Here is a 24,417-nt window from a genome sequence, read left to right as displayed (position 1 = left end):
ATAGATCATATCTAGGTTGTCATGACCATCTCCGTAAGTGGCTTCGGAAGCGCCTGGGATGGACAGACCTCGGCCAAGTTCAGCTAAGCACATGCTGATGCTTACATGCATTTCATTTCCTCAGTAGCAATTTGGTCTAGACCTTATTTTTTCATTTGTGTTAGTGTACAATCACACTGGCATATAACATGGGCGAGTGCTGTGCAAAGTTTTTTCAGATAGCCCAATGTTCTAATACGGGGCAGTGGAGCTCTGCCATTATTTTCTTAACAATTATTTTTTTTAACAATCGCAGCATGCTGCAAGTGGCTCCGATAATCGTATCACGTGCACCCATACAAATCTATGGTTGCATGTGAAACATCGGACTGCACTCGACTCAGACTGCACCCATTATAATCTATGGTGCTATTCACATGTCCTTGTTTTTTCACAGACCGCATGTCCATGCAAAACTCATGGAGACATGTCCGTTCTTTTCTGTTCTCACGGATGAAAAGGGGGCCAACACAAGTCTATGGGTTGGTAAAAAACAAAACAAAAAAAACACATGCAGCAAACTGAAGGCAGTTGTTTGTTGTCCATGTTTAACCCCTTCATGACCGGAGGTATTTTCATTTTTGCGTTTCTGTTTTTCACTCCCTTCTTCCCAGAGCCATAACTTTTTTATTTATCGGTCAATAAGGCCATGTGAGGGCTTGTTTTTTGTGGGACAAGATGTACTTTTGAGCGACACTATTGGTTTTAACATATCATGTACTGGGAAACAATTCCAAGTGCGGTGAAATTGCAAGAGAAGTGCAATCCCACAGTTGTTTTTGTTTTGCTTTTTTTACTACAGTATGTTCACTAAATGGTAAAACTGACCCGCCATTATGATTCTCCAGGTCATTAAAAGTTCATAGACACCAAACATGTCTAGGTTCTTTTTTATCTAAGTGGGGAGAAAAAAAAATTGCGCCATTTTCCGATACCCGTAGCATCTCCATTTTTCGTGATCTCGGGTTGGGGGAGGGCTTATTTTTTGCGTGACAAGCTGATGATTTTAAAAATATCATTTTGGTGCAGATACGATCTTATGATCACCCGTTATTGCATTTTAATGCAATGTTGCGGCAACCAAAAAATTCTGGCATTTTGACTTTTTTTTTTCTCATTGTGCCATTTAGCGATTGGGTTAATTTTTTTTTTTTATATTGATAGATCAGGCAATTCTGAACGTGGATATACCAAATATGTGTATGTTTGATTTTTTTATTGTTTTATTTTGAATGGGGCAAAAGGAGGGTGATTTGAACTTTTATTTTTTTTTTATATTTTTAAAAACATTTCTTTTTTTTTACTTTTGGCATGCTTCAAGAGTCTTCATGGGAGACTAGAAGCTGCCATAACCTGATCGCCTCTGCTACATGCAGGCGATGATCAGATCGCCTGTATGTAGCAGAATTGCTGACTTGCTATGAGCGCCGTCCACCAGTCGGCGCTCGTAGCAATCCGGCAGTGACAACCATAGAGGTGTGCTCGAGACCTCTGGTTGTCATGCCAACCCATCGCCGACCCACAGTCATGTGACATGGGTGGGATTTCCGGCGCACTTGCCGGAAGCGCGTGTTAAATGCTGCTGTCAGTTCCACCTGCGGCTGTTAGCGGCACATGTCAGCTGTTCAAAACAGCTGACATGTGCCGGAAAAGATGTGGGCTCACTGCCAGAGCCCACATCAAAGGGATGATGTTCGACATTGGTGTACTATTGCGCCCGATGTCGGAAAGGGGTTAACATTGCAAAGAATAGGCGAAGCTCTGTAATTAATTTATTTATCCATCCGTGAAAAAAACTGATGACACTGATGGTGAAAATGGATATATGGATAGCACGCTGACACTGATCCAAAACACGGATGACACCAATACCATTTTTTCACATATCCATTTAAACACGGACATATGAATGAGGCCTTAGTCGTAGTCCTAGATCACAACACTGCCCTAATGGAGATGAGTTATATAGCTGGGAAATGGCAAGTAAAGGAGATAGCAGTAGTCATTCTCTGTGGGTACTGACTTGTATATAATTTTTGAGCTCCTGACCAGACAGACACTTTAAAGAGAACCTGCTGATGCTGATTAATATGATACCTGATTTGAAGGGATCTGCTCAGTGGCTGCTGAATAGTCACCTTATGAAGTTTTCAGAAAATGACATCTTGCGGGACGTGACACAAGACGTCGTTTTCTGAACTGAGCCAGAATCTTAATCTGCGCATGCGCAGCCTCTGGCGCCATTTAATTGAAGTCCTGCACACAGGACGCCGGCTATCACTGCGCACGTGCCGCCCACACAATGATGTCGGCGCTTAATCTTAAAAAGCAGGCAGGTTACTGAATAATCAGTGACCTGTACTAGAAACAGAGGAGGCTGGAAGGGGGCGAATAACAAGAAGACCACCCTGCCAACACGTCCAACCCCAAAGCACACTGAAGCACACAATACGTCATTTTCTGAAAATGTCATAAGGTGAGTATTGCCCCACTGAGCAGATCCCTTCACATCAGGTATCACATTAATCAGCATCACAGCGCCATTATCACCATGCCTTTGGTTTATAGACCTAAATCCTGATGACAGGTTCACTTTAAGTTTGGGGCTAGCTATGTTTAGATTTTTGTCTAATTGACTAATGTAATTTGTTAATATATTAAAATAGCAGTCACTCTACATTAATACAATCTTTTCTATACATTATAACAACACCTTCACCCTCCTGGATGTGGAAATAAACTAAAAATCACAAGATCAAGTAATTTAACGGTTTAATCCATGTCATTAGATAAAAAGGAGTGGTAAATTGTTTGTTAGTGTTATTATTGAAGGTCTTTTTTCTTGCCAATATAAATTATATCACAAGGGTTAAGTAAGGACAGTGAAGAGAAAGCGAATGTAAGAGCAAAATCACAAACCTTCAACGCAAATAGAAAATGCTATTCATACAAATGACCTATGGGAACATGTACTACATTGTGTATTTGCCATGAACAGATAGATGCAATCATCAGTCTCTCCGTATAGCTGATCTTATGCCAGAACTATTCTTCCTAGTCCTATTCATCCTGCCAAAGATATCAGAAGTCTATGAATTGTTTTCATACAGCAAATCCTCACTATTGGCATCTTACATACCCGATTTTTGTAAAATCCTGAGAACAAAATAGGAAGATACATCACAGAAGAAAGAGCCTTACTTCTGAATACCAGTTCACAACACCTATATCGTGCAGGATGCAGCCGACCCCCTTTATAAAAAGCAGAGGGGCCACAGCCGGCACAAATTGATGATTAACAACTATTCACACACTTCTCATCCGTATGGGGTGCGTTGTTTAGCATTATGAATGCACAGGCGGATGCATGTAGTCTACCTTGCTGGCTCATATCCTATCATTCTTGCCCATATTATTAGATCAGGCCCAGCACTATATAACTGCACCCCCTCACCAGGACAGACCCCAATTTTCCCCACCAACATTACAAGGCCTGGACACCTCCTGCAAAGATGTATATAATACATGAGGTATTAGCTGTTTTTTTGCCAAAATACACAAGCTCACAACCCATGTCAAGGGTCCTCATTTTCTTGCAGGTCCCTACAATAATTTTAAAGCAGTTATCCAAGTTTTATCTGTGTGGATATTGTATAAAATGAAAAGGAAATCAGAATGCAGTGACCTTTTGGATGAAGTGCGACATGTTTGTTTGCATTTGTACATGAAAGTGCAAGTTGCTTCTTCAGAGAGGAAGAGGTCAGGAACTGTAGTGCCACCTTATGGAAGTGCCAATCCTAAAAGTCAAAGCCTGGCCACATAACTTAAAGGGGTTATCTGGGATTATTAAATTTTTTTTCTTATTAGCCTCAGAACTTACATAGCTAGCAGCTATATGCCTGTATCTGTTGTGCCTGACACTGATCTCTACCAGCTCAACACCGTCATGGACCGCTCCTGCAGGCAATTCTGCGATTTCTGGTGGTGATACCTCAACAGAGCAGCTGCATTCATGGCGTCCCTGCTGTATCCTGTGTAAGGCTTGGTCCCAGCTTTGGCACAACTAATGTATTGATCCCACAGAAGGAGGAAGGGGAAATAAGCTGCTGCTGGCAGGAGCTTTCCATGCTCGTGATGTTACTGCTCCCTGCCCATTCCTTTCATCCAAGTAGTGATGGTGTGTGCTATAGCAAAGGACCATTGAGCTTAACCCCTTCACCCCCAAGGGTGGTTTGCACGTTAATGACCGGGCCAATTTTTACAATTCTGACCACTGTCCCTTTATGAGGTTATAACTCTGGAACGCTTCAACGGATCTTGGCGATTCTGACATTGTTTTCTCGTGACATATTGTACTTCATGATAGTGGTAAAATTTATTCGATATAAGTTGCGTTTATTTGTGAAAAAAATGAATATTTGGCAAAAATTTTGAAAATTTCGCAATTTTCCAACTTTTAATTTTTATGCCCTTAAATCACAGACATATGTCACGCAAAATACTTCATAAGTAACATTTCCCACATGTCTACTTTACATCAGCACAATTTTGGAACCAAAATTTTTTTTTGTGACGGAGTTATAAGGGTTAAAAGTTGACCAGCAATTTCTCATTTTTACAACACCATTTTTTTTTAGGGACCACATCTCATTTGAAGTCATTTTGAGGGGTCTATATGATAGAAAATACCCAAGTGTGACACCATTCTAAAAACTGCACCCCTCAAGGTACTCAAAACCACTTTCAAAAAGTTTATTAACCCTTCAGGTGTTTCACAGGAATTTTTGGAATGTTTAAATAAAAATGAACATTTAACTTTTTTTCACACAAAATTTATTTCAGATCCAATTTGTTTTATTTTACCAAGGGTAACAGGAGAAAATATACCCCAAAATTTGTTATACAATTTGTCCTGAGTATGCTGATACCCCATATGTGGGGGTAATCCACTGTTTGGGCGCATGGCAGAGCTCGGAAGGAAAGGAGCGCCATTTGACTTTTCAATGCAAAATTGACTGGAATTGAGATGGGACGCCATGTTGCATTTGGAGAGCCCCTGATGTGCCTAAACATTGAAACCCCCCACAAGTGACACCATTTTGGAAAGTAGACCCCCTAAGGAACTTATCTAGATGTGTGGTGAGCACTTTGACCCAACAAGTGCTTCACAGAAGTTTATAATGCAGAGCGGTAAAAATAAAAAATCATATTTTTTCACAAAAATGATCTTTTCGCCCCCAATTTTTTATTTTCCCAAGGGTAAGAGAAGAAATTGGACCCCAAAAATTGTTGTGCAATTTGTCCTGAGTACGCTGATACCCCATATGTGGGTGTAAACCATTGTTTGGGCGCAGGGCAGAGCTCGGAAGGGAAGGAGCGCCATTTTACTTTTCAATGCAAAATTGACTGGAATTGAGATGGGACGCCATGTTGCATTTGGAGAGCCCCTGATGTGCCTAAACATTGAAACCCCCCACAAGTGACACCATTTTGGAAAGTAGACCCCCTAAGGAACTTATCTAGATGTGTGGTGAGCACTTTGACCCAACAAGTGCTTCACAGAAGTTTATAATGCAGAGCCGTAAAAATAAAAAATCATATTTTTTCACAAAAATGATCTTTTCGCCCCCATTTTTTTATTTCCCCAAGGGTAAGAGAAGAAATTAGAGCACAAAAGTTGTTGTGCAATTTGTCCTGAGTACGACGATACCCCATATGTGGGGGTAAACCACTGTTTGGGCGCATAGCAGAGCTCGGAAGGGAAGGAGCGCTATTTTACTTTTCAATGCAAAATTGACTGGAATTAAGATGGGATGCCATGTTGCGTTTGCAGAGCCCCTGATGTGCCTAAACATTAAAAAACCCCACAAGTGACACCATTTTGGAAAGCAGACCCCCTAAGGAACTTATCTAGATGTGTTTTGAGAGCTTTGAACCCCCAAGTGTTTCACTACAGTTTATAACGCAGAGCCGTGAAAATAAATTCTTTTTTTTTTTTCACAAAAATGATTTTTTAGCCCCCAGTTTTGTATTTTCACAAGGGTAACAGGATAAATTGGACCCCAAAATTTGTTGTCCAATTTGTCCTGAGTATGCTGATACCCGATATGTGGGGGGGAACCACTGTTTGGGGCGCATGACAGAGCTCGGAAGGGAAGGAGCGCCATTTGGAATGCAGACTTAAATGGATTGGTCTGCAGGCGTCACGTTGCATTTGCAGAGCCCCTGATGTACCCAAACAGTACAAACCCCCCACAAGTGACCCCATATTGGAAACTAGACCCCCCAAGGAACTTATCTAGATGTGTTGTGAGAACTTTGAACCCCCAAGTGTTTCACTACAGTTTACAACGCAGAGCCGTGAAAATAAAAAATCTTTTTTTCCCACAAAACTTATTTTTTGGCCCCCAGTTTTGTATTTTCCCAAGGGTAGCAGGAGAAATTGGACCCCAAAAGATGATGTCCAATTTGTCCTGAGTACGCTGATACCCCATATGTTGGGGTAAACCCCTGTTTGGGCACACGGGAGAGCTCGGAAGGGAAGGAGCACTGTTTTCCTTTTTCAACGCAGAATTGGCTGGAATTCAGATCGGATGCCATATCCCGTTTGGAAAGCCCCTGATGTGCCCGAACAGTGGAAACCCCCCAATTATAACTGAAACCCTAATCCAAACACACCCCTTACCCTAATCCCAACAGTAACCCTAACCACTCCTCTAACCCAGACACACCCAACCCTATTCCCAACCGTAAATGTAATCCAAACCCTAACCCTATCTTTAGCCCCAACCCTAACTGTAGCCCCAACCCTAGCCCCAACCCTAGCCCTAACCCTAGCAATAACCCTAGCCCTAACACTAGCCGTAACACTAGCCCTGACCCTAACCCTAGCCCTAACCCTAGCCCCAACCCTAGCCCCAACCCTAGCCCCAACCCTAACCCCAGCCCTAACCCTAGCCCTAACCCTAGCCCTAACCCTAGCAATAACCCTAGCCCTAACTCTAGTCCTAACTCTAGCCCTAACCCTAACCCTAATGGGAAAATGGAAATAAATACATTTTTTAATTTTTTTATTTTTCCCTAACTAAGGGGGTGATGAAGGGGGGTTTGATTTACTTTTATAGCGGGTTATTTAGCAGATTTTTATGATTGGCAGCTGTCACACACTGAAAGACGCTTTTCATTGCAAAAAATATTTTTTGCGTTACCACATTTTGAGAGCTGTAATTTTTCCATATTTGAGTCCACAGAGTCATGTGAGATCTTGTTTTTTGCGGGATGCGTTGACGTTTTTATTGGTAACATTTTCGGACACGTGACATTTTTTGATCGCTTTTTATTCCGATTTTTGTGAGGCAGAGTGATCAAAAACCAGCTATTCATGAATTTCTTTTTGGGGAGGCGTTTATACCGTTCCACGTTTGGTAAAATTGATAAAGCAGTTTTTTTCTTCGGGTCAGTACGATTACAGCGATATCTCATTTATATCATTTTTTTTATGTTTTGGCGCTTTTATACGATAAAAACTATTTTATAGAAAAAATAATTATTTTGGTATCGCTTTATTCTCAGGACTATAACTTTTTTATTTTTTTGCTGATGATGCTGTATGGCGGCTCTTTTTTTGCGGGACAAGATTACGTTTTCAGCGGTACCATGGTTATTTATATCAGTCTTTTTGATCGCGTGTTATTCCACTTTTTGTTCGGCGGTATGATAATAAAGCGTTGTTTTTTGCCTCGTTTTTTTTTTTTTTCTTACGGTGTTTACTGAAGGGGTTAACTAGTGGGCCAGTTTTATAGGTCAGGTCGTTACGGACGCGGCGATACTAAATATGTGTACTTTTATTGTTTTTTTTATTTTATTTAGATAAAGAAATGTATTTATGGGAATAATAATTTTTTTTTTTTTTCATTATTTTGGAATATTTTTTTTTTATTTTTTTTACACATTTGGAAAATTTTTTTTTTACTTTTTTACTTTGCCCCAGGGGGGGACAATACAGATCGGTGATCTGCCAGTTTGCATAGCACTCTGACAGATCACCGATCTGCGAGAAGTGCAGGCTGCTTCACAGTGCCTGCTCTGAGCAGGCTTCTGTGAAGCCACCTCCCTCCCTGCAGGACCCGGATCCGCGGCCATCTTGGATCCGGGTCTGGAGCAGGCAGGGAGGGAGGTAAGACCCTCGCAGCAACGCGATCACATCGCGTTGCTGCGGGGGGCTCAGGGAAGCCCGCAGGGAGCCCCCTCCCTCCGCGATGCTTCCCTGCACCGCCGGCACATCGCGATCATGTTTGATCGCGGTGTGCCGGGGGTTAATGTGCCGGGAGCGGTCCGTGACCGCTCCTGGCACATAGTGCCGGATGTCAGCTGCGATAGGCAGCTGACACCCGGCCGCGATCGGCCGCGCTCCCCCCGTGAGCGCGGCCGATCGCGTATGACGTACTATTCCGTCCTTGGGAAGTAGGGCCCACCCCACATGGACGGAATAGTACGTCTAATGACAGAAAGGGGTTAAAGAGTAAATATCATTATCATATTATTTTTTATTCCATAAATCAATAGTACACATGAAAATAAGCAACTTTGTTATTTATCTTATCCAAGAGATTTGCTTCTTTCTCTGCCAGAATTGATCAGTCATTATGAAAATTCTCAATTCTGAGGTAAAATCTGTATTCAGTGAAGACATGCTTTCCCATTACTGAGATAGGAGGTGGCAGCTGCTATATGTATAATTCTATATAGATGGGAGGCGCTAGAGGCATAGCTCCTTCCTCCTCCAATCTTATCAGTAGCAGCTGCCATGTCTTATCTCAGTAATGGGAAAGTCTGTCTTAATATACAGATTTTACTTCAGAATTGAGATTTTTTTAAATTCTGACCAGCGTCACTTTATGAGGTTATAAGTCTGGAACGCTTCAACATGTCCTACTGATTCAGGATTTTTTCATTACACATTGCACGTCAAGTTAGTGGTAAATTTTGGTCGATATAATTTGCGTTTTCTTATGACAATATTGAAAATTTGACACATTTTGAATATTTTGCCAATTTCAAACTTTGAACTTTTATGCCCTTAAACCATAGTTATACCACACAAAATTGTTAAAACAAGAAAAAAGAAAAGGAATCTGCTTACCCGCTTTGAAGTCAGAGGCTCGGAAACCGGCATTGCCACAGGGAAAATAGGGGAGACTGAAAAATTCCAGCTTCAAGGATCTTAATAAAATCATCATCTTTATTAGGTACATAAAGATGCAGTCGCAACCCCATTAGGGGATGTTCTGTGAGAAAAGTGTTTCAGATCGAAAGGTCTTTAATAATTTCATGTATACAGCAATGATTAATGACCTTATGTATACATGCAATGATTGAAGCCATTTCGGTCTGAAACGCGTTTGCCACAGAACGTCCCCTAAAGGGGTTATGACTTTTGTATACTGCTTTTATACGTACCTAAGAAAGACGATAATTTTATGAAGATCCTTGAAGCTGGCATTTTTCTGCCTGATCTATTTTTTTTAGTTAATAAATAATATTTACCACATGTCTAATTCATATACATATCATTTTTTAAATCATTTAATATTTTTTGTTGTTGTTAGGAAATTAGCAGTGTTAAGTTTATCAGCCGTTAATCATTTTTACAACTAAATTTACAAAACCATTTTTTTTAGGGACCGCATCCCATTTAAAGTGACTTTGAGGGGTTTATGTGACAGAAAATACTACAAAGTGACACTATTTTAAAAACTACACCCCTAAAAGTGCTCAAAACCATATTCAAGAAGTTTCTTAATCTTTTAGGGGCTTCACAGGAAATAAAGCAATATGGAGGGAAACAATGAAAATGTTACTTTTTCCCACAAAAATATTGCTTTAGCCCCAAATTTTGCAATTTCAAAAGAACTACAAGAGAAAATTGACCATACAGTTTGTTGCACAGTTTCTCCTGAGTACACTGATACCAGATATGTAATGATAAACTGCTGTTTATGTGCACAGCAGTGCTTGAAATGGATGGAACACTTTTCAATTTTTGAAGCACAAAATTGGCTGGATTTACATAGTGGGCGCCCCTGATATGCCTAAATAGTGGAAACCCCCACAAGTGACCTCATTTTGAAAACTACAATCCTTAAGGAATTTAGCTAGAGGTGTGGTGAACACCTTGAACCCGCAAATGCTTAACACAATTTTATAAAGTTGAGCCATGAAAATGACAAAATACACATTTCCCTAAAAAATGTTGCTTTAGCCATAAATTTTTCCTTCCCACAAGGGTAACCCGAGAAAGTGGGCCCCAAAATCGATTGTGCGATTTCTCCTGAGTACGCCGATACCCCATATATGGTGGGAAACTAATGTTTGGGCACACGGTTGGGCTCTGAAGGAAAGGAGCACAATTTTGGCTGGTACCATGTCACATTTGAAGAGCCCCTGACATGCCAAAACTGCAAAAAAAACTCAAGTAACCCCATTTTGGAAACTACACCGCTTGAAAATTTCATCTAGGGGTGTAGTGATTATTTCTAGCCCTCAGGCTATTCTCAATTACAATTTTTTCCAATAAAATGTTGCTTTAGCCCCAAGTTTTGAATTTTCAGAAGGGATAATAGGAAAAAATGGAGCATACAATTTGTGACGCAATTCCTTCTGAGTATGTCAATAATTCATATTTGTTCAAAAACTACTTTTGAGGCACAGTACAAAGATCAGAAGGGAAGGAGCACCATATCTGAGTTCATATGTTGCTGGCATGGTTTTAGGGTGCCATGTCACATTGTCAGAGCCACTAAGGTGCCTCAGCTGCTCAACCCCTCCATATGTGACCCCATTTTATAACCCATTCCCCCTTTATGTATTCATCTAGGGGTGCAGTGACAATATTGACACCACATGTACCTCACAGAATTTTTGGACGATTGGGCAGTGAAGAAAGAATTCAATTTTTACCACTAAAATGTTGTTTTAGCCCCAAGTTTTTAGTTTTTATAAGGGTTAATAGGAATAAATGGACCTCACGGTTTGTTGTGCCATTTCTCCTGCATGCACAAATACCCTACATATAATTGGGAACTTCTTTTCAGGAACAGTGGAAAGCTCAGAAGGGAAGAAGCGCCATATAATAGTGCAGATTTTGCTGTTATGATTTGCAGGTGCCATTACGCACTGGAAGAGCCCTGTGATATTTGGGAGACAGAATGAAAAAATCAATAGCTGGTCAAGAATTGGTTTTATTTATTTATTACGAGGTTCCTCATGTAAATGATAAGATGGCTTTCTTATTTGGGTTGGTGCGATTAAAAAGAGATACCAGATCTATATCTTTTTTTCCTGTTTGGCTGCTGTCACACCCTAAAAAGTGTTGTTGTTTTTTTTTTTTTTTTTTGGGGGGGGGGGGGGGGTGGTGGAAAAAAAAGCTTCTGCATATCCATATTTTGACATCTTTAATTTTTCTATATTTCTGCCAACAGGGTTATGTGAGGGCTTGTTTTTTGGACTAGTTGATGATTTTTTTGGAACCTTTTACCACTTCCTATTCTGATTTTTGGCAATGATTAACAAAAGCCAGCAATTCAGATTTTTTTTTTTGGAGGGGGGGGTGTTTATGCCTTTCACGGTGTGTTAAAAGTGATAAGGCAGCTTTATTCTTCGGGTCAATACAACTACAGTGATACCACATTTATATCATTTTTTTATGTTGCCACTTTTACACAAAAACTGTTTAGTAGAAAAAGAATTGTTTTTGCATCGCTATATTCTGAGCTATAGTTTTTTTTTTATTATTATTTCTTCGCTGATAGAGCTATGTGGCAGCTTGTTTTTTGCGGGACAAGATGACATTTTCAAGATACCATTTTTATTTCCATTTGACTGTTTGATCGCGTTTTATAACATTTTGTTCAGCGGTTTCATGAAAGAGCATTGTTTTTTGCCACGTATTTTTTTTGTATGATGTTCACTGAAAGGGTTAACTAGTGTGACTGTTCTATAGGTTTTGTCCTTCTGGACGCAGCGATACCAAATATGTGGATTTTTTATTTTGTTTTTACATAAATATACCTATTTATTGGTATAATAGTAACATCATTTTTATGGTCGAAGGAAACTTTAAGTCCATCTAGTTCAACCCATAGCCTAACCTAACATGCCCTAACATGTTGATCTAGAGGAAGGCAAAAAAATCCATGTGGCAAAGAGTAAGCTCCATATTGGGGGAAGAAAAAATTCCTTCCCGACTTCACATGCGGCAATCAGACTAGTTCCCTGGATCAACGCCCTATCAAGGAATCTAGTATATATACCCTGTAACATTATTCTTTTCAAGAAAGGCATCCAGTCCCCTCTTAAATTTTAGTAATGAATCACTCATTACAACATAATAAGGCAGAGAGTTCCATAGTCTCACAGCTCTTACAGTAAAGAATCCGCGTCTGTTATTATGCTTAAACCTTCTTTCCTCCAGACGTAGAGGTTGCCCCCTTGTCCCTGTCTCAGGTCTATGATTAAAAAGTTCATTAGAAAGGTCTCTGTACTGTCCCCTCATGTATTTATAGATTGTAATAAGATCACCCCTTAGCTTTCGTTTTTCCAAACTAAATAGCCCCAAGTGTAATAAACTATATTGGTATTGCAGACCCCCCAGTCCTCTAATAACCTTGGTCGCTCTTCTCTGCACCCGCTCTAGTTCAGCTATGTCTTTCTTATACACCGGAGACCAGAACTGTACACAGTATTCTAAGTGTGGTTGAACTAGTGACTTGTAGAGAGGTAAAATTATGTTCTCCTCATGAGCATCTATGCCTCTTTTAATGCATCCCATTATTTTATTTGCCTTTGTAGCAGCTGCCTGACACTGGCCACTGAATATGAGTTTGTCATCCACCCATACTCCCACGTCTTTTTCATTGAAGGTTTTGCCCAGTGTTTTACAATTAAGCACATAGTTATACATCTTATTATTTCCACCCAAGTGCATGACCTTACATTTATCCCCATTTAAGCTCATTTGCCATTTATCATCCCAAGCTTCTAATTTATAATAGTTTGTAATATATAATTGTCATCCTCTGTATTGATTACCCTGCAGAGTTTAAAAAATGTAAATTCTACTCTGTATGCCCCCTACAAGATCATTAATAAATATGTTAAAAAGAAGAGGGCCCAATACTGACCCCTGTGGTACCCCACTGCTAACCGCGACCCAGTCCGAGTGTGCTCCATTAATAACCACCCTTTATTTCCTATCCCTGAGCCAGCTCTTAACCCACTTACACATATTTTCCCCTATCCCCATTGTTCTCATTTTATGTATCAACCTTTTGTGTGGCACCGTATCAAAAGCTTTTGAAAAGTCCATATACACCACGTCTGCTGCATTTCCTTGGTCCAGTCCGGAACTTACCTCTTCATAGAAGCTTATCAGATTAGTCTGACAGGAACGGTCCCTAGTAAACCCAAGTTGATACTGGGTCATGAGGTTATTCCTCTTCAGATAATCCAGCATAGCACCTCTTAGAAAACCCTCCAGGATTTTACCCACAGTAGAGGTTAAGCTTACTGGCCTATAATTACCGAGTTCACTTTTTGTCCCCTTTTTGAATATTGGCACCACATTTGCTATACGCCAGTCCTGTGGTACAGACCCTGTTATTATGGAGTCTTTAAAGATTAAAAATAATGGTCTATCTATGACAGTACTTAATTCCTGTAGTATTCGGGGGTGTATCCCATCTGGGCCCGGGGATTTAATATGTTTTAATTTTTTTTATTTTGTGATATTTAAAAAAAATATATTTTTACATTTGTTTTTAACTCTTCGTTTTTTTTTAACGCTTTTACTTAGTCCCTTTATGGCACTTTAACTTTTATTACTCTGATCACTGGTATTATTGCAATGCACCAGCACTTCAATGCATTATAACAGTCTGTGTGACATTGACAGAAGCCTGTTAGACCATGCTCCTATGGTCTAAACAGTCCACCATAACTGGCAGACTCTCAGGTCTTCACGACTACCTCAGTTTTCCATGACACTAATTGGCCTTCACAATGACATCGCGGGGGTGTGGATCGCATGGGAGAGGGAATACCTTCCCTCTCCTAGTCTCTCAAATGCTGCAACTGATATTGATCGCGGCACTTATGGGTTTAAATAGCCGGGGCCTGGCTGTGCCATAAGCGAAGCTGTCGCCCGCGATTGCGCTGGCAAAGCTCCTGTGCAGCATGCAATAACCATGACGTACCTATGCATCAAAAGTTGGGAACCTCTTCCAGTCCATGACGTATTGGTACGTCAAAGGTCATGAAGGGATTAAGTGAATCACACCAGTGCGCTCATACTTAATGCAGAATAAGTTGTGATGTTTCAGAATTTTTGTTTCTATTTTTTCATGATTGTAATATGGAAATGTCTATCAATCCTGTGATTTCATAATTCTAATGTATTTTTTTTTCTTGGTGTTTCAATGTGTGTTTCGTACATGGGCTGGTTTTATGTGAGCATCCATAGAGTGGGTGGGAGGTTGCCCACCTTATCTCCACCTGCACCGTTGTGTACTGACAGGACCTGTGTGATGTCACAATCATGTGGTCAGTCACATGATGGATTGGAGTCACATGGTCTAGGGCAGGGGTGGGGAATCTTTTTTTTTTTTTTTCTACCAAGGGCCATTTGGATATTTATACCATCCTTCGGGGACCGTACAAACTCCGCCCACAAAGTACATCCTGTCTCTGGCACTGGTGTCAGGACGTAATCTTTCATTGCATGCCCTTCAGTGTTGACTAGTGAACACTGTGTGTGTGTTAACAGAGCAAGAAATTAATGAGCTGGTGGCAATCAAAATTCAGCTCCCTGCTCAAGAATGCGGTCCCTTAGAATCTGCCCGGGGGCCTGATAAAAAGTCATCGAGGGCCGTAAATGGCCCTTGGGGCCTGAGGTTCCCCACCCCTGTTCTAGGGTTTAAGTGGTGGGTGGGCTTTGCAAGAAAGCAGCGTGCAGTGTACCTGGAGAGGGAACACTCCAAGAAAATGAGTGTGCTAAACCCCCCCAGAAAAAGGACTGTGTGTTTTATGTTGTTTTGCCAAGGGGGCCATGTTTATTTTCCCTTGCTTGGTGTATGCTGCCTCAATAAACCAAGCACGTTCTAAAGAGACAGTGTTCCGTTTATACCTCTGTCCATCCAAGGGACTCGCTCTACCACAATGTGTATACATACATGTATGCTTGTCTATATATATATGTGTGTGTGTGTGTGTGTGTGTGTGTGTATGTATATGTATATGTATATATATATATATATATATATATATATATATATATATATATATATATATACATACATACATACATACACTGCTCAAGAAAATAAAGGGTACACTTAAACAACAGAATATAACTCCAAGTAAATCAAACTTCTGTGAAATCAAACTGTCCACTTAGGAAGCAACACTGTTTGACAATCATTTTCACATGATGTTGTGCAAATGGAATGGACAACAGATGGAAATTATTGACAATTATCAAGACACACTCAATAAAGGTGTGGTTCTGCAGGTGGGGACCACAGCCACATCTCAGTACCAATGCTTTTTGGCTGATGTTTTGGTCACTTTTGAATGTTGGTCGTGCTTTCACACTCGTAGTAGCATGAGATTGACTCTACCACCCACACAAGTGGCTCATGTAGTGCAGCTCATCCTGGACGGCACATCAATGCGAGCTGTGGCCAGAAGGTTTGCTGTGTCTGTCAGCGTAGTGTCCCGAGGCTGGAGGCGCTACCTGGAGACAGGCCAGTACACCAGGAGTCGTGGAAGGGACCGTAGGAGGGCAACAACCCAGCAGCAGGACCGCTACCTCAGCCTCTGTGCAAGGAGGAACAGGAGGAGCACTGCCAGAGCCCTGCAAAATGACCTCCAGCAGGCCACAAATGTGCATGTGTCTGCACAAATGGTTAGAAACCGACTCCATGAGGATGGTCTGAGTGCCCGACGTGCACAGATGGGGGTTGTGCACACAGCTCAACACCGTGCAGGAAGCTTGGCATTTGCCACAGAACACCAGAATTGGCAAATTCGCCACTGGCGCCCTGTTCTCTTCACAGATGAAAGCAGGTTCACAGTGAGCACATGTGACAGACATGACAGAGTCTGGAGACGCCATGGAGAGCAATCTGCTGCCTGCAACATCCTTCTGCATGACTGGTTTGGCAGCGGGTCAGTAATGGTGTGAGGTGGCATTTCTTTGGAGGGCCGCACAGCCCTCCATGTGCTCGCCAGAGTTAGCCTGACTGCCATTAGGTACCGAGATGAGATCCTCAGACCCCTTGTGAGACTATATGCTGGTGCGGTTGGCCCTGGGTTCCTCCTAATGCAGGACAATGCCAGACCTCATGTGGCTGAAGTGTGTCATCAGTTCCTGCAAGATGAAGGCATTGAAGCTATGGACTGGCCCGCCCATTCATTCCTCAGACCTGAATCCGATTGAACACATCTGGGACATCATGTCTCCCAGCATCCACCAATGTCACGTTGCACCACAGACTGTCCAGGAGTTGGCAGATGCTTTAGTCCAGGTTTGGGAGGAGATCCCTCAGGAGACCATCCGCCGCCTCATCATGAGCATGCCCAGGTGTTGTAGGGAGGTCATACAGGCACGTGGAAGCCACACACTACTGAGCATCATTTCCTTGTCTTGAGGCATTTCCACTGAAGTTGGATCAGCCTGTAATTTTATTTTCCACTTTGATTTTGAGCTTCATTCCAACTCCAGACCTCCGTGGGATATTAGTTGTGATTTCCGTTGATCATTTTAAGGTTTTATTGTCCTCAACACATTCCACTATTTAATGAATGAAGTTTTACAACTGGAGTATTTCATTCAGTGATATCTAGGATGTGGGATTATAGTGTTCCCTTTATTTTTTTAGCAGTATATATATCTATATAATCGTCTAAGGCTCACTTCCGTCTGTTTGTCTGTCACGGAAATCCCGCGTCGCTGACTGGTCGTGGCCGGCTGGCCACGACCACTCAGCGACTGGCACAGTCCGGCCGCGAATTCGCTCTTCCCTACTCTCCTCCAGTCAATGCCCCCTCCCTAGTCCCCTCCAGTCAGTGCCCCAATTGCGGTTTAGCAGCCCTTTAGATGGACTGCGTTACACCGCGGCATAATGCGGTGTAGCGCAGTCTGTTAACGCTGCTATTAACCCTGTGTGACTAACTTTTTACTAGTAAAAAGATCTAATGTTAAAAATAATAATAATTAAAAAAAATCATTATACTCTCGCCTTCCGGCGCCTTTCCCGCTCCTCGCGACGCTCTGGTTCCAAGAATGCATTGCGGCAATGACCGGAGATGACGTAGCGGTCTCGCGAGATGATGACATAGCGGTCTCGCGAGACCGCTACATCATCACGTGTTATTGTCGCAATGCATTCTTGGGACCGGAGCGTCGCGAGGAGCATCGCTAAACGCCTGGGCTGGATCCGGGGGGCCGCCGGAAGGTGAGTATATTTTAAAACTAGTAAATTATAACAATTTTTTATTTTAATTCTTTTTTTTAACAGGGATATGGTGCCCTCATTGCTATATACTACGTGGGCTCTGTTAGATGCTGCATGGCCTGTGTTATATACTGCGTGGCCTGTGTTATATACTACGTGGGCTGTGTTATATACTGCGTGGGCTGTGTTATATACTACGTGGGCTGTGTTATATACTGCGTGGGCTGTGCTATATACTACTATACATACATTTTTTTTTAATTATTATTATTATTATTATTATTATTATTATTCCTTTCCTGTTGTCCATCCACTTTTTCAAATTTTCATGTTCTAAGAAAACCTTTAAAGAACTGTGCCTTTTTGGCAGTAAAACAGCAAATGAAATATGATTTGCTACAAAATGCCCATTAATGAGGATCCCCAGTTGAGTTTATTTGCAAAGAAAAAAATGCACTTTTTACCATAATAATTTGCTTGAAAGGATTTTGTGTATTTTAGACTTAATTCTCACGCTCACCCTGGATGATCCAAGTCATGATCTAATGCTTTTAGGCAGGAACAAAACAAACCCCCCACCTTTCCCCCTCATTGACTTTGGTTTAATCTCTAATGGATCCTGATACAATATAAATAACTCCATTATCAGACCGTAAAATTTCAGGCAAAAGTGATTTTAATCATAAACTGTATTTTATTTTACAAATATATATTAGATTGAAATGGTATAATGATATCTTGTTACATTGAATTTTACCTTTCCTTTGTGTTAACACTGATTATGTCTGAGTAATAAATGGATGAATAATATTTCTAGTAAACTAACATGCATTAGCATATTATTGTAGTATACATGTTACTACAGAGCCTTCTGGGACATCAGCTGCTTTTGGCTTTTTTAATAGATTGACAGAAGTACATTAAAGTACCACTCTGGTGCTGAAATAAACAAATATACCGTATATACACCAGAGTAATATCACTAATGTCTGTTCCCTATGGTTCTACTGATGCTGATGCCCCTCTGGTCTCTTTCCACCATCTTGTTACAGCAATTGTGATTGACCAGAAGTCCCTAAGAGTCCCTAGCTCTCGATATAAGTCTGAGAGCCTCGTTCTGAGTCTTACACTGAGAAATGATGTCCAGTCTGCAAACACTGGAGTAATCCAACTAGTCACAAGTCCAGTCATATGTATCAGAAAGGCGCCAGGAACAACAGAAGACTGGAACTGGTAATACTACACATAGGGAATAGTGATGAGCGAGTGTACTCGTTGCTCGGGTTTTCAAGAGCACGCTCGGGTGATCTCCGAGTATTTGCTAGTGTTAGGAGATTACGTTTTCATCGCAGCAGTTGAATGGTTTACAGCTATTAGCCAGGCTGAGTACATGTGGGGGTTGCCTGGTTGCTAGGGAATCCCCATATGTAATCAAGCTGGCTAATAGCTGTAAATCATTCAACTGCGGCGATAAAAACTTAATCTCCGAACACTAACAAATACTCGGAGATGACCCGAGCGTGCTCGTGAAAACCCAAGCAACGAGTACGCTCGCTCATCACTAACAGGGAACAGACATTTGTGATACCATTTTGGTGCTGTAATAAAAAAATAAATAAATACACCGGAGTGGCACTTTAAATACAGAGAGTAACATAGGAGGGTAGTTGGCTTGTAGTTGTAAGTTTTATGCCCTAAGCACTGTAATGGCAGCTATTAATGCCACCATTTGTTACTAGTGAACTTGTAGCAGTCCATGCCCTGATTTGGAGTTTAGACACAATTTATAAGTGTGTAGGCTACATAGTATTAAAAATAGGTGGCGCTAGGATATTTGCAAAAAAACAAAAATAGGAGCATTATAATCAAGTTAGTGAGAATATGCTACAAACGACAGAAATCTGACTTAATGGACTTGTACAAATAATTTTCATCTCTGACTTGGATGAAAAACAGACATATCTCTGAGGTTTTGTGGTCTAGTTATACAGCTTTAATAATTCATCCCCTATGTGTCCTGGTGCAGAGCCTTACGGAACCTGACTATGAGGAACCACTTGATTCAGTAAAATAAAATAGTAGAAGTAGCACTCCAATGGATAATTCAAAGTATGATGGATATTTATAGAAGCAACATTTCAGCTCCTCCATGGATGTTCTTTATTCACTGGAGTGCTTCCACTACTATTTTATTTAGAAGAAATTATTTGTGTAGATGAGGAGTCTCCACAGCAAAGACCAGAGACCCGTTACGTTGCTGAATTTTGCTATACAGGAGAGAAAGATCTGCCGGTTCTATGACCCTAGGGAGTTCTGCAGGGGTTTTACTAATCTTGTAATGAATAGGAAGGGACCGACCAGGTCTGAACTTACCCTCTTAGGGTCTCCTAAGAGCCTCACATGCTGTCTTTATGGTGTGTTAATGTGCTAACTAATGGTAGTATCCTTTTACTTGCTCATCATTAATAACAATAAGCTCTCTACACAGGAATTAACCGAGAAGAAAGCTTTCTGCCAGGCGTACATGAAGGACCTTGTGAATGAAGCCAATGATATCAGCTTAAAGAACGAGTCGTTACAGAAGTTGTGGCCTCAGATGTTTATTGAACTGGTCAGAGATGCAGTGATAGAGGTCCGGGATAAGAACTCCTACATGAAGCAGTGCTTACAGAGGATCTCCGAACAAAAGTAGCCTTCTTTCCACAGATATACTTGCACAGTTTAGTTTCATTTACGGCATGAAAACATTTCAGTATGATGTGGTTCTCTCACCAGTATATTATGTTTTTCAACTTTGCCTTCTTTCCTATTACATCCCCTGCATTTTTCTATTTTATAGCAGTTACAGTATTAAAAAAATGAATTTGTTTTTTCACCAAATTACTTGGACTTGTTTATTGCCAGGTAAATGAATATTAGAATCAAGCAAGGCATTGGCTTTGACTGTTTTCATTACTTCAAGAACCCTTGGAAGAGATCAGTCAGGTGCCCGACTGTTACCTTTATACACAGGACTTGGCTTGTTGGATTTGAATTTTTGTTTGAGAAAAAAACTAAAATAAATTCTCTTTTGTAACATTTTGTGAGTGCTATTGATTGCGAAAGTAAGACTTTCTTACTATATTTACTTTCATTTATATTTGACTTTTTAATTTCTACTTTTCTTTTAAGCTTCGCACTGAAAGAAGTTGTAATTATATATTTAACATTTTTACCTGCATACAGTGCCTACAAGTAGTATTCAACCCCCTGCAGATTTAGCAGGTTTAATAAGATGCAAATAAGTTAGAGCCTTCAAACTTCAAACAAGAGCAGGATTTATTAACAGATGCATAAATCTTACAAACCAAAAAGTTTTGTTGCTCAGTTAAATTTTTATAAATTTTAAACATAAAAGTGTGGGTCAATTATTATTCAACCCCTAGGTTTAATATTTTGTGGAATAACCTTTGTTTGCAATTACAGCTAATAATCGTCTTTTATAAGACCTGATCAGGCCGGCACAGGTCTCTGGAGTTATCTTGGCCCACTCCTCCATGCAGATCTTCTCCAAGTTATCTAGGTTCTTTGGGTGTCTCATGTGGACTTTAATCTTGAGCTCCTTCCACAAGTTTTCAATTGGGTTAAGGTCAGGAGACTGACTAGGCCACTGCAACACCTTGATTTTTTGCCTCTTGAACCAGGCCTTGGTTTTCTTGGCTGTGTGCTTTGGGTCATTGTCTTTTTGGAAGATGAAATGATGACCCATCTTAAGATCCTTGATGGAGGAGCGGAGGTTCTTGGCCAAAATCTCCAGGTAGGCCGTGCTATCCATCTTCCCATGGATGCGGACCAGATGGCCAGGCCCCTTGGCTGAGAAACAGCCCCACAGCATGATGCTGCCACCACCATGCTTGACTGTAGGGATGGTATTCTTGGGGTCGTATGCAGTGCCATCCAGTCTCCAAACGTCACGTGTGTGGTTGGCACCAAAGATCTCGATCTTGGTCTCATAAGACCAGAGAACCTTGAACCAGTCAGTCTCAGAGTCCTCCAAGTGATCATGAGCAAACTGTAGACGAGCCTTGACATGACGCTTTGAAAGTAAAGGTACCTTACGGGCTCGTCTGAAACGGAGACCATTGCGGTGGAGTACGTTACTTATGGTATTGACTGAAACCAATGTCCCCACTGCCATGAGATCTTCCCGGAGCTCCTTCCTTGTTGTCCTTGGGTTAGCCTTGACTCTTCGGACAAGCCTGGCCTCGGCAGGGGAGGAAACTTTCAAAGGATGTCCAGGCCGTGGAAGGCTAACAGTAGTTCCATAAGCCTTCCACTTCCGGATGATGCTCCCAACAGTGGAGACAGGTAGGCCCAACTCCTTTGAAAGGGTTTTGTACCCCTTGCCAGCCTTGTGACCCTCCACGATCTTGTCTCTGATGGCCTTGGAATGCTCCTTTGTCTTTCCCATGTTGACCATGTATGAGTGCTGTTCACAAGTTTGGGGAGGGTCTTAAATAGTCAGAAAAGGCTGGAAAAAGAGATAATTAATCCAAACATGTGAAGCTCATTGTTCTTTGTGCCTGAACTACTTCTTAATACTTTAGGGGAACCAAACAGAATTCTGGTGGGTTGAGGGGTTGAATAATAAATGACCCTCTGAAAAGACTTTTCACAATTTTTTAAAAAAATAAACAAAGAAATAACATTCTTTTTTGCTGCAGTGCATTTCACACTTCCAGGCTGATCTACAGTCCAAATGTCACAATGCCAAGTTAATTCCAAATGTGTAAACCTGCTAAATCTGCAGGGGGTTGAATACTACTTGTAGGCACTGTATATCTCAAAAACTTAAAAATGTGAAGGAACTGAAGACTCCTGTATAGGAACATCCATGTATGCTCTACATACTTGCGCCCATCTTTGCTGAAGACGCAGGGTATACACACATACCCACTTGTCATAGCAAGACCTTGCGAAAAAAGCCAGACTGACTTGCACAGCTATTTTATTTATACATACACGTGTATGTATATGCTTGCGAAAATATTCGCCCCCTTGGCATTTCCTGTGTTTTGCTATCTCACAATCTGGAATTGTAGTGTTTTTTTTGTTGAGAGTGTGTATGAGTTCATGAAAAGAACATGCCTACAACTGTGAACACTTGGTTTTCTTTTTATTGTGAAGAAAACAACAAATAGACAAAATAACTGAAAACTTCAGTGTGCATAATTATTCACTCCCCTAAACACTGGCTGATCCAGAGGAGCACTCTCTACCTGTGCTAAGCGTTGCCTCTGCCTCACATTGACAAACTACGCAGCTGTCAGTTCCCCATGCCAGTACTGACGTATTACTGACTATGATGCTGACTGTGAACACTGGTGAGCAGGGCAGATACTGCACTCTCTGTGGTTGAAGAGTCCACATAAAGCAGCAAGCAGCATCATGGCTGCCTAGTACCAGGGATAAGTGGCATCATGACTTCCTTCTAATCCTGAGGTAGCATCCAAAACAGGTGCCTACCTCTGTATATAATTCATCCCAGATGTGTATCTAGGGGAGGCAGGCGTTGGGCATTGCCCTGGGTGCAGCCAGTAGGTGGGCGCAGTCAGGCCACCTAATGCGGCGGACTGAGGTGTCAAACCCTGTGGCTTCATTTTGCCACCCCCACACTGGGATTCAGCTGTATTCTGAGCCGACTGTCATGCTGACAGCTGGCTCAGGGAAGGTGCAGGGATTAAAGAAGGTTCAGTGCACTGGCTCCTAATGAATAATTGTACTCACGTCTGTCAGTACAATTGAAGCTCTGACCGCTGGGTCAGGGCGACGTCATCAACATAATCAGGTCATGTGATCACACTGCTGACGTCACTCGCCGACACACGAAGAACATCGGTGGTAAGTGCTCCACCCTAGTGAAGCTGAGGACACTGAAGATTAAATGTAAAAGGTGAGCTTGAGTGTGCAGGGAGGAGATTTACTGTGGGGGAAATTTACTGTGTGGGGAGATTTAGCGTTACGGAAGATTTGAGGACACTAGTTTCAGGAGCAAGAAAGGGACAGGTGCAGACAAAATATGGGCAGAGTATGAGGAGCAAGGTGGAGATGGGGGCATGTATGAGGAAACAGTATGGGTGTGGACACAGTATGGTGAGTGGGGGTGGATACGGACACAGTATGAGAAGTGAGGGGGATGGATGCAGTATGGTGAGGGGGGATGGGTGTGGATGCAGAATGGGGAGGATGGATATAAACGCAGTATGGGGAGCTGTGATAGAAATCAGTGAAGAAGAACAAGGCCTAGAGTCAAGCTGCCTCTGACCAACTGAAGGTCTACCTGGAAATAGGAATCATTGTTCGTTGCACATCACCTTGCAATACCCCGCTTTTCCCGGTCAAGAAAAAGACTGTAAAATGAGAGCCAGCCAAGTTCAGAATGGTACATGACCTGAGAGCTGTGAATGACGTCACGGTGTTTGAAACTCCGATTGTGCCGAATCCGCACACTCTGCTCTCAAATGTACCTGCCACAGAAAAAGTGTTCACAGTGACCGACCTGGCTAATGCTTTCTCCAGTGTTCCCCTTCATCCAGAAGACCAGTTCCTGTTTGCCTTAATGCACCAGGGGGGACACCACACATGGACAGTGATGCCACAGTGGGCCCAGAACAGCCCTTCACAGTTCACCAAAGCAATGTCCACAGTCCTCACCAACTGGGTCGCAGAACATGCAGAAGTAACCCTGCTACAATCATGGACAATCTACTCCTTTGTGCAGTTGACTTTGACACGTGTAAAGCCCATTCCTTGTATCTCCTACTCTACCTGGCGGAGCAGCACTGCAAGATCTCAAAGAACAAAGTCCAGTGGTGTCTGAAGCAAG

At 41.7% G+C, this 24,417-nt stretch overlaps 1 protein-coding gene across 2 annotated transcripts in view; it reads left to right on the top strand.

Annotated features, from left to right (window-relative positions):
- The window catches only part of LRRC49 (leucine rich repeat containing 49), a 296,862-nt gene extending 276,236 nt beyond the window's left edge, over positions 1 to 20,626 (top strand). For both annotated transcript variants that reach the window (XM_077263871.1, XM_077263870.1), the window contains exon 17: positions 20,041 to 20,626. In XM_077263871.1, coding sequence (XP_077119986.1) covers positions 20,041 to 20,244 — 204 coding nt within the window. In that variant the 3' untranslated portion in view covers positions 20,245 to 20,626. The remainder of the gene's footprint in view (positions 1 to 20,040) is intronic.
- Positions 20,627 to 24,417: the final 3,791 nt, after the last annotated feature.

Source organism: Ranitomeya variabilis, chromosome 5 (assembly GCF_051348905.1).
Source record: "Ranitomeya variabilis isolate aRanVar5 chromosome 5, aRanVar5.hap1, whole genome shotgun sequence".
Taxonomy (NCBI): domain Eukaryota; kingdom Metazoa; phylum Chordata; class Amphibia; order Anura; family Dendrobatidae; genus Ranitomeya; species Ranitomeya variabilis.
This window is presented reverse-complemented; position numbering and strand designations above follow the sequence as displayed.